The 11,533-nt window shown below is 35.4% G+C and overlaps 1 protein-coding gene across 2 annotated transcripts in view; it reads left to right on the forward strand.

Moving 5' to 3' along the window:
- The window catches only part of LOC107706659 (cyclin-dependent kinase 15), an 18,175-nt gene that overhangs the window by 4,745 nt on the left and 1,897 nt on the right, over positions 1 to 11,533 (forward strand). Inside the window, exons 2-11 of one of the 2 annotated variants that reach the window (XM_016510443.1) lie at positions 183 to 214; positions 3,238 to 3,375; positions 4,535 to 4,629; positions 6,106 to 6,185; positions 6,829 to 6,923; positions 7,013 to 7,075; positions 7,159 to 7,282; positions 7,369 to 7,489; positions 8,319 to 8,412; positions 8,636 to 8,699. In XM_016510443.1, the coding sequence (XP_016365929.1) occupies positions 183 to 214; positions 3,238 to 3,375; positions 4,535 to 4,629; positions 6,106 to 6,185; positions 6,829 to 6,923; positions 7,013 to 7,075; positions 7,159 to 7,282; positions 7,369 to 7,489; positions 8,319 to 8,412; positions 8,636 to 8,699 (906 nt within the window). Of the gene's footprint in view, positions 1 to 182; positions 215 to 1,418; positions 1,801 to 3,237; positions 3,376 to 4,534; positions 4,630 to 6,105; positions 6,186 to 6,828; positions 6,924 to 7,012; positions 7,076 to 7,158; positions 7,283 to 7,368; positions 7,490 to 8,318; positions 8,413 to 8,635; positions 8,700 to 11,533 lie in introns of those variants that run through there. The other variant, XM_016510442.1, reaches the window with a different exon arrangement.

Consider the following 11,533-nt stretch of genomic DNA (forward strand, 5'->3'; position numbering starts at 1 on the left):
GAGAGAGAGGTTTTTTTCAGTGTGTCAGGCCCTTTCCTTTGTAAAGTTGTTTAAATATCTTTATGAAACCATTACAAACAGTCAAACCATTTCTCACACATGAAGTGTACTGCAGCAAACCCTGTGTATCTGGCCATTTAAAGTGTTGTGGTCCATCTAAACTGCTCTTTTATGTTTTACAGGGTTAAAACAAAGACATCTGGGCTATGAGGAGGTAAGGACATTTGACATGACATTACACAACATATTATAAGCACAAACAAACATCCCTCCACCCACAGATACAGGACAGATGACAGCTGGAGGCGGAAGAGAGAAATACAGCACTACCCCCCCTAATGGGGGTGAAAGAGAGAGAGAGAGAGATAGGAAAGGCAAAAGAACCAGTTGAGGAAAAAGTATGCAGCACTGCCCTCTACTGGGGGGAAAGAAAGAGAAGCTGTGTTTGGAATGGCATACTGTTCTTACTTGTTCCACAATGTATAGTATGCACACAAATTGAATATTTTCTTTAGGCACAGAATATACAGGTAACCCTCTATCTTTGCTAAAATATGCAGTATAAAACAGAGCCAATAGACCTATATCCAAACTGGTGCACAATAACAATTTTCATTTTGATGAACGTGACAACAATATGTTGTTTTAAATATAATTTTGCAGTATACTGTAAATAGAGCACAGAATTCAGTAAATAGTAAGCTAGTATTTTCTTAGAGAGAGGCAGCACAGCAGCGCACAACATTCGGTCCTCCTGTCAGTAATTGGTGTCTTATTCCAGGCTCAATCGAGCATGTCCCATCTGGACACAGAGTCCAGATAGCCAGAGACAATAAAGAATAGAGAAAACATCCATCAAGCTCTTTCTCTCTCTACAGTTACACTCCAGCAACCCCAGTAGCCTACAAGTAATGACCAGACTCACCAGACCACATGAAAACAGACATGCAGACACACATCTATCTGTCATATACAGTATATATAAGACATACTGTTATATTTATATACTATACTAACTTATATACTATAAGTTACTGTATATTTTTGATCAAACAAATGCAGCCTTGTTGAACATAACACTTATGTTCTCTTACTTACTGATCCAAAACATTTGAATGGTAGTTCATGTAATATAACTTAATAAGAATATGGGTGCAAAATAAGATTTTACCCACAGATTTTAGCCAGTCAAGAACAGCCCATCTTAGACAGAGATGAGCCATATTGTGTGAACAGAGTAATTCACCAATTCACCTCAGTCTGATGAGAAAATCTGAAAACTGCCATAATATTATGCCACAGTATTATGAATTCTCTCTCATTTACATTCTTTTATTCTCTCTTGTTCTCTTATTTCTCTCTCACAATCACCATTTCTCACTGTCCGTCCCATCATGCTTTTCTCTCCTGCAGTTGAATGGATGCATTTGTTCCCCTTAGCAAATATAACATGGCTGTTTGTGTTTAGCTCTCATGGATGGGAGATGGAGTCATAAGACCAGGCCTGCAGACACACACACACACACTTTCCCATGCAAGTCATATGAGTTATACGGCTTAATCAGAGAAAGTGAGAGAGGAGAAGATTTGGAGATGGAGGATTTCCTGTGGAGAATGCGGGTCTGGGCGTCTTTGAGCTTGAGGAGATGTTGTTGGTGTTGTGGAGATAAAAGAATTGAAGTCAGAAGGGAAGAAAAAGAGGAAATGTTTGAGATGAGAGTGGAAGAGATAAAAGAAGCAATGAAAACGGAAGAAAAACCATCAAAAACTTGGAGTGTGTCCTCCCTCCCAGTCGCTGAGGTCAGATGGGTGTGCTTGTGTGTGTGTGTGTGTGTGTGTGTGTGAGAGAGAGAGAGTGTTTGACATCAAACAGCGCTATATGATGATGTCTTACAATAACAATGACATTTCTAGCGTTACAGAAGAATGTCTCATAAAAATGCCTCTAACTTTGTAATGTCATTGAGAAATAGGTCTGGTTTTGAATACTGTATCATGTAGTGTTAAAGGGTTAAACTTTTTTAGCACTATTTTAGTGTTCTTGTGTCGCTTCCAAGAAAATACTGAGAGTCGAATGTAATGTATTTAATGGAAGGGAAACCGTTTTAGTTCCAGATGATCTGAAGATATAATTGTCTGGTTACAGTACATTCTGTACAACTCCGAAGTCCATTCTGAGAGTGTCAGCTGTCCCTGTGTGCGATGAAATCACTCAAATGAACAGAATTTAGGCAAGGAGACCGAAATAGGGAACATTAGAGCTTAAAGGACTTCTGTGTCAGGACATTCTGACGTCATCTGCTGTACAACTTCGTGTGCTGTTGTTATCCTTACAAAAATACAACTATAGTTCCAGCCAAAATACCATTTCACTTAATTAAATTAAACATTTTGAAAGGTTTTTACACAGTTTGAAGGTGCTCTTACATTAATTTATCGTTTGATTGTAGAATCAATAACTGTAGGCCCTATCTTTCTTTCTTTCTTTTAATGTTAACACATAATTTGCTTTTATAGAAGCTACAGCACCACACAAAATTGAATGTTATGAGTTTGAAAGACTATGTGTACCACAAAAAATATGCAAAAAAATAAAAAGCAAGCAAGAAAAAGTATCTCATGCTTAGCAAAGCTGCATTTATTTGTAATAACAGTAATATTGTGTAATATTATTACAATTAAAAAATATATATATTATTTCTGTATATTTTCATTTATTCCAGTGATTACCAAGGTGAATTTTCAGCAGCCATTACTCCAGTCTTCAGTGTCACATGATCCTTGAGAAATTATTATAATATGCTGAGTTGGTGATCAAGAAACATTTCTTATTGTTATTAAATTTAAAAAACATTTCTGCTGCTTAAATTCAAATAACAGCATTTATTTTAAAGAGAAATCTTATGTAACGTTATAAATGTTTTACTTACTTTTGATCAGTTTTACTGCATGTCAATGCATTTAATTTCTTTAAACAGTAGTGAGTGTGTATGTGTGTGTGTGTGTGTGTGTGTATAAAGCACTTTAGGATTCATAGCTTCAGAGCTGGTGTAAAACCCTGAAGCCACATATGCATGAAAATGAGGACACGGTTCACACTTGTACGCACACAGACAGGTGTGATGGATACAGTAGGATGGCTGTATCAGCGAAACAAGGTGTAATAACATCGCACACTGTATCTGATATAGATCAAACCATCCCGGTGTGTTTCTCTGTCTTTGTCTCTGCTTTCAGCTGGGTGAGCTGGACGGGGTGGAGAAACCACAGCCGCACTGGTTTCACACGCTGCAGGTGCGACGGCTCAGAGTTCAGAGGGGCCGCAGTAACAGCGATCCTATGGGAGGAAAGAGCTTCCAGCAAGAGTTCCAGTGGGTGAGGAACACACAGATACAACTCAGACACACAACAAGAGGTTCAATCATAGATACACAGAGATAAACAAACAATGCACAGTCTTGAGGAATGTTACTTTTAACAGTAACAATTTGCAATACATGACTTACTATAAACTGTAAATTTATCACATTGTTTTTTACGTAAAGTAATGTTAACCCTATAAGCCTTGTTGATAGTTTATACTTTTTTAGCAAATAAAAGGCCTTTTAGTGTAATTTTAAAAATGTCCATTTTCAGGTCGGGTATTTACGTTTTTAAGATGAACATTTACTAGACTGAAGCAACTTGGGTTTACTTGTTAAAATGTATGTATTAAATATGATACAACAGATTTTGAGGGATGTTTACTTGTATATTTCTCAATCATCACTGTATTGCATTGCGTTATATGTTTTGCCCCCCACAATAAAAGCTACAGAGCTTTGATCATAAAATTGAGGATTTAAATATCATCTTACCAAGACATATTATTGGGAGATATAGAGTGACAACTGATATTTATATGCATTTGTTGTAGTTTGTTATACTATTATAAAGAAAGCTATCAGAATTTCATCTTACTTTTTGGCCATAGCATCTGCACAAAATAGCATATTTTGGCTCAATTTGGAAGTATGAGCGCCTTATTCTAAAGATATCATACTGTAATATGAGCCATAAAAACCTGATCTATCAAATATATTCAAACTATATATATATATTTGTCTGAATGTACAATAAAACGTTCCTTTAAAAATAGATTTTTCTGACTATTTTTATTTATTTTTCAGGGTTTACAGGGTTAAATACTTTTGTGCTATATTTTCTCAGCTGTCTCACTTTGTAAGTGGAAGCACCATGTTTGGCTTGCAGATTTTTTTTACTTTGGAATTGCTATTTTTTTGCAATTTTTTTGAGTTTGCATAGAATGATAAAGGCTGCAACATGAAAAAGTGACTTTCCCAAATTTGTAATGTAGCAGAAGTGTATTTACTCAAGAATCATAGAGTTTTTTTAAGCTAATGTATTGGTTTCATTGCTTTCAGTTAAATATGTATGGCGGTTACACCAAAGAGGTCTATAATAGCTACCTGTCATTTGTTTCAATGGCAGTTGCTTGGCTGGCGAAATAACAGCGTGTGCATTTCATTCACAGAAAACTGGCCTGCAGTTTGGGAATGCAACATCTTATCTAAATCTTGAAAAACTCGGAGAGGGCACATATGCCACAGTGTACAAAGGAATTAGCAGGTTAGTAGTCATATGCCGATATTCATAGACACACTCAAAACAGTGTTATTCATAGAACTCACTTAGATGTTGCCATGTTGGCAAGATTAATGTTTTATGGCAGTATTCAGTTAGCAAGCACATTATTCAGATACACCACCCTGTGGCTTTGTTCTTCTGTATAATAGACAGCAAATGATTCTTTTCATTGCCTCCCTGTAGGCATTCCTTGAGTTCTTCTATGGCAGCTTGTTTTACATGGATTCATTTTATAAGGTCATCCTGCAACATATGGATAGCCGCCTGAGGCTTACACTGAGAGGCAGTTTGATGATGCTGTACAACAACCAATGTTTTGTAATAAGAAACAGCTGTCTTAGGATAGAAAGCTTTACATTAAGTAACATTTTTGCTTATTTATGTGATTAAAGGAACAATGTTACCCCACTTAAACTTAAAGGGATAGTTCACCCAAAAATGAAAATGTGATGTTTATCTGCTTACCCCCAGGGCATCCAAGATGTAGGTGACTTTGTTTCTTCAGTAGAACACAAACGAAGCCAGGCTGTTGAGAACGCGCTCAGGACAGTTTGGACATTGCGGTGAATCAGAGGTAAAAAAATTATATAAATACTGTTCAGTTTCTTTCACAGACCGATCATTTCGTGTCTTTACACATCAATGTATCGTCACGAGCCGCAGGGTTTAATTTGGTTTTGTTTGTGTATGTTTTTTTGACTCTCAAAGCCGTGATTCCCATTCACTTCCATTATATGACTGACAGACTGCAACGGTTTGAGTTAAAAATCTTCGTTTGTGTTCTACTGAAGAAACAAAGTCACCTACATCTTGGATGCCCTGGGGGTAAGCAGATAAACATCAAATTTTCATTTTTGGGTGAACTATCCCTTTAAATGATTTTGGAATACACCATTTTTGAATATCCACAGCGAGTGGATTTAGTTTCCATAAATGGCATCATAAATTTAACCACTACTAAACACCACCAGATGATTCAAATGATAAACAAGATGACAGACTTTCCAAGACCCATAAAATTGCAGATTTCTTTTTTTGTGTTGCATTATTTCCTATTGAAACAGGAAGTAGGGTGGGACACATCAAAGTGCTTGCCCCTTAGTTTTAAATAGCCAATAGGCTTTAATTTACAGACATGAATTATGATTTGCTATGTGTTATTGCTAGTCCTAGGCAGGTGTTATTTGATCAAGGGGACATTGTCTTCACATTTTAAAAAAATAGAAGAGAAAGACTTTACATTTTAAAAGTGTATTTTCTACATGTTAAATTTGTCAGGAATAAACTAGCATATAAATAACCTTATAGTCAATAGTCAAAACTCCAAATTTGATTGCATAATGTCTTTAAAAGGGAGAGCTTGTGATGGTGTTTATTCTCCAGAAAGCAGAGGTCAGCTTAACTGTTTTCAGATGCATGTTTGCGGATTATGCTGAGGTTTTTCTGTCTTTGTGACAGGATAAACGGTCATCTTGTGGCTTTAAAGGTGATTCACATGAAAACTGAGGAAGGAATTCCATTCACAGCTATTAGAGAAGGTACTGCAACAGCACAACACACACACACACACAGCCAAGAATCAAAGTGCTTATATATATGAAGTATATATTCAAGAAGTGTCCATCACATATAGATGTATGTCATTAAAATATGAATAGTGGAGTTGTGCATTAACAAATTGTTTTTACTTATGTTCATATTTTTATTTTTAGATGTTATATTTCTATGTTCTGATAAACTACTGTTCAAAAGTTTGGGGTCAGATTTTTTTTTATTTTAAAGAAATTAATACTTTTATTCAGCATGGACACATTTAATTTATAAAAAATAACAACAAAGACATTTATAATACAAAAGATTTCTATTTCAAATCAATTCTGCACTTTTGAACCTTGAAAAACCACTGTATTCAGTCTTGATAATATTACGTAATGTTTCTTGCGCACCATATCAGCATTAGAATGATTTCTGAAGAATCATGTGACATTGAAGACTAGAGTAATGGCTGCTGAAAAATAAATTGCATTTTAAAATATATTCAAATAGAAAACAGAAAATCTGAAATTGTAATAATATTTCACTATATTACTGTTTTTTAATGGAAAAATTAGCAAGGTTAGATGTGTGATTGTCCTGCACTTGTTGATGCTGTATGCCTGTTTTATTTGTGATTATTCCCAGCCTCCTTGTTAAAGGGCCTTAAACATGCCAACATCGTCTTGCTTCACGACATCATCCACACGCAAGAGTCTCTCACCTTTGTCTTTGAGTATGTGGTGAGTCTGATGCTGGCAATCACCTTCCAAGATTATTTTGTTTATTTTGTCTGTCTGTCAGTCAAATTTTACATCTCTTTCCCTCTCAGCAAACAGATTTGGCTCAATACATGATTCAGCATCCTGGGGGTCTTCACTCGTACAACATTAGGGTAAACAAACACATGACTGCGTAAAAAATACACAAGGTCAGAAATAATGAGCCGGCTTTCTCACGCTCAGTCTGTTTCTTCAGCTCTTTATGTTTCAGTTGCTGCGAGGATTGTCTTACATTCACAGCAGAAGAATTCTGCATCGAGACCTCAAACCTCAGAATTTGCTCATCAGTTATTTGGGGGAGCTCAAAGTAGCCGATTTTGGTAGTTTCACTTATGCAAACACTAACATGCTTACTAATATGCTCTATCATGCATTCTAAACCATGGTGGGCCTCTTATTGCTTCAGGTCTGGCCCGATCTATGTCCATACCATGCCAAACATACTCAGCCGAGGTCGTGACTTTATGGTACCGCCCGCCAGATGTTCTCATGGGCTCCACTGATTACTCCACAGCCCTGGACATCTGGTGAGTCCTTGTACACACACACACACACACACACACACACGCAAACATGTTAATTCTTCTTAGAAAGATTCATAATAGTGAGAGCAACAGATGCAAATCTTTGAAAATTTCCCCCTTCAACTTAATGCTTTTTGCCAGTTTGCCAGTCTTGTCAGTTTAAGCATTCAAGTGATTTTAAACTTTTCAAGCGCAAGATGATGAGAAAGAGAAGTCAATTCGCATATTGTATATAGTTCAAAAATAGTTTGTAAATAGTTAAAAATAGTTTACAATCTGATGTGTGCATGTCCGTGCATTTGGTCTTAAAGTGACAGCCACTTAATATACCTACTGCTGTCTGTGTAATTAATGTTAATTAAAGAACAAAAGAAAAATGTATATGTTTATATGTATATATAAATACACACACATACATGTATATATTTAAGATGTATATATAATATATATTTATGTTTATGTATAATATTAATCATATATAAATATATATATACTTTTAGATATTTCTTACATTTTTGTTTATTTTACTTATTAGTGCTATTGCTAGTAATTTGTTGAAGACTGTTTACTCAACTTTATCTAACATTATTTATTATAAAACTAGGTTATGGGTCAAACAAAATTAAAACAATAATAGACAATAGCAGTTTTTTTGTGTGAAAATTTGGAACGGGTTTGGAAAATGAAATTTTGAGAATCTATTCCATATTAAAATATTTATATGTTGCAACTGAAATGAAAATCAACTATTACCCAACACTCAGTTTTGCCCCCCCCCCACCTGTCAGCTGCAGCCCTGGTCTGACAGATATGTATATATATTGATGTTTAGGGGAGCTGGCTGCATTTTTATCGAGATGCTACAGGGGTCACCAGCGTTTCCTGGAGTAGCTGATGTCTTTGAGCAGCTGCTGAAGATTTGGGCTGTGAGTCTGTTTATGTATATATGCTGATGTTTAGGGGAGCTGGCTGCATTTTTATCGAGATGCTACAGGGGTCACCAGCGTTTCCTGGAGTAGCTGATGTCTTTGAGCAGCTGCTGAAGATTTGGGCTGTGAGTCTGTTTGTGAGAATGCACTAGAATTGTGTGAGATTTCGCTTCTATCCTCCTCTCCTCGTTATTTATCTCTCCTCTTCTTTCCTTCTGAGGTCCTCGGGGTCCCGACCGAGGAGAGCTGGCCAGGTGTCAGTGATCTGCCAAACTATAAACCAGGTGTGTGCAAAATCCTTCTTTCATCTGTCTCTGTATTGTAATCTCACAGATGTGTCCGCTATGAAATGTGATTTCCTGCCTCAGCACAGATTTGTCTCAGTCATTAAATGCATGCGTCTGTGTTAGTTACATAAAAATGTACTTAATGTGTGAACATCTAAATGAACTGGTTTTGTTTAAGTCAAAGGAATAATTTAATTTAAATTGAATAAACTTGACAAAATTATGTTATAGCAATTAAAGTAATTTTAGGGGGTTATATCAAGAAGAAATGTGTTCTTAAAGGGTTAGTTCCCCTAAAAATGGAATTCTGTCATCATTTACTCTACAAAATATGTTTTGAATTATGATGTTATTCATTGATAAATCATAGCTCTCAAATCTCATTCACACATGCACGTATTTAGACTTGCCAAATGCAGATGCATCATGCAATTCATCAAAGCCATTCATTCTTGCATGCCTCATCTCATATGGTCTCTAAAGATTTTAAATATAGCCGCAAATCATACAGGGAGTTTTGAGGAATAAAAACGACATCTTGTTATTGGTAGATATGTGTTATTTATAGATATTGAATTTACTTGTGCATGGCCATTTCCAGGCGCAATTAATTTTTTATTTTTATTTTTTATTTTTTGTATTTTTTAGATTGCATTTGCCACTAACGCTCACATAAAGTTAATCCTTAAAATTCACTTGTATAATTTAAAATGATGGGTTTTTTTTTTTGGTTTTTTTTTGGTGTTTTAATTATAATATATGTGGACAGAACACATATAAAAGGACAGACTTTTGATATCGGCCATTTATATGTTATCAGCTATAACATATACAATGCAATAATATGCTATTCACATATGTTATTATTTTATTTTTTTATCACAACAGACTTCCATTAATTAATTGAATGTGCAAGACTTACAGTGTCAGGTGAATCCAATTATTTTAGCTGTACAAAAACCGTTCTTTATGCTGTTTGATGTTGCAAACTGTTATTTGTTATCATATAATTAAATTTATTATTGTATAAACAATATACTGCACTTTGTTATTTGTCAAGTTATTTACCTATAGGAGCTAATAAATCATAAGTCTCGCACATTCCCATGAAAATTGCTTACGTTTGTGTTGTAAAAGATAAGACGTATTATGCTCCAAAATATCATGTTTCTTCCATGTAAATTTTTATAGTCATAAGTAAATAATGACAGAATTGTAATTTTGTTAGTGAACTTTTCCTGCACATGCTGATTTTTTACAGTTTTGCAGATTTATCTGTTATTTTTAAACATCCAGTAAATACGCATGTACCCATAAATTTAGAATTAGAACGACACATAGACACCGTCATCTGTATGCACTGTGTGTGTGCTTGGCAATGTGTGGGTGTAAACTTGTTGCCAAGGGCCTGTCGTTTTAATAACATGCAGTCGTACAAACAGAAAATGCCTAGAGCAAATTCACAGAGTTGTGCTGAAGCTGTGTTTCCAGTATAAATCATTTTGTGTGTATAGGTGTTCTGTTAGTGGTTGTGTTGGCCATGAGTTGACTTGACACCTTTGAGTCAGACACAAACACACACCTTCACACACTCATGCAGGAAGGGGGTTGATGTCTTTCCATTGCAGTCCTGGAAATAAAGTGCAGACTCATTACACAGGTGCACAAATGAGCAATGTGAGGTGGCTTTGGGAAATATGCCTCATTTAGAGTGTGTGGGCACTGATGGAGATGGTGTGTGTGTGGTAGGTAAACTGCTGGCAGGCCTTGCCTGCTGTGTTTCTCCATGAATCTGGGTTTACCCAAGCCCCAGGCTGCTCTGTATGTGTGTGTACTGTGTGTTGGAGAGAAGCTACCTGAACCCGCTGTGGTCTCTCAGGTATATCCAGGTGTGCTGAAGCGTAAGTGTGGCCTCAGGTCTCAGCCAGGAATGACCGGGTGGCCCGTGACCACAGACACTGACAGAAGGACACTCATAATAAAGCTTCTTCAAACCATCTTTATAGCATTTTTACTATTATAGGGTTCTTTATAGTGGTTAGAATTTTTCTTTGGATGTTACAAAAATTAGTAGTTTACCCAAAAATGGAAATTCTATCTCACTGTCTCAAACAAAAAGCAGGTATTATAGTATTATTTATATACAATTATATAGGGGTGGGTAATATGACATTTCACAACATGAGTCATTTTATGATATATACCACAATATTGTTGTTTTTGTTTTTTATACTATCTTTGTTATTAAAAATAAGAACAAAGATGCAAATTATAAACAATAGGACAAAGACAATATAAGAAACACTTTATATCATGTGTGACCCTAGAGCACAAAACCAGTCTTAAAGGGTTAGTTCACCCAAAAATGAAAATTAGCCCATAAATTACTCACCCTCGAGTCATCCTAGGTGTATATGACTTTCTTCTTTCAGACGAATCCAGTCGGAGTTATATTAAAAATTGTCTTTGATCTTTCAAGCTGTTTCATGGCACTCAGCGGGTGTTGCATGCATTCACCCTCAGATTCCAGATTTTCAAATAGTTATATCTCAGCCAAATATTGTCCTATCCTAACAAACTATACATCAATGGAAAGCGTATTTATTAAATCTCAATTTAAAAAAATTGACTCTTATGAATGGTTTTGTGGTCCAGGGTCACATATATCATCACCACGATATATATAGTGATATTATTACAATACTAGTATTTATTAACATTTTTAGCTTTTATTTGTTATATTTTAATTTTTTCATTTTAATGTCATTGTATTAGTTATATATATATATATACAGTATATATATATATATGTGTCGCTGTATTTTTTTTTT

The sequence above is a fragment of the Sinocyclocheilus rhinocerous genome, unplaced genomic scaffold (assembly GCF_001515625.1).
Source record: "Sinocyclocheilus rhinocerous isolate Xijiao unplaced genomic scaffold, SAMN03320098_v1.1 scaffold1285, whole genome shotgun sequence".
In the NCBI taxonomy this organism is placed as follows: Eukaryota; Metazoa; Chordata; class Actinopteri; order Cypriniformes; family Cyprinidae; genus Sinocyclocheilus; species Sinocyclocheilus rhinocerous.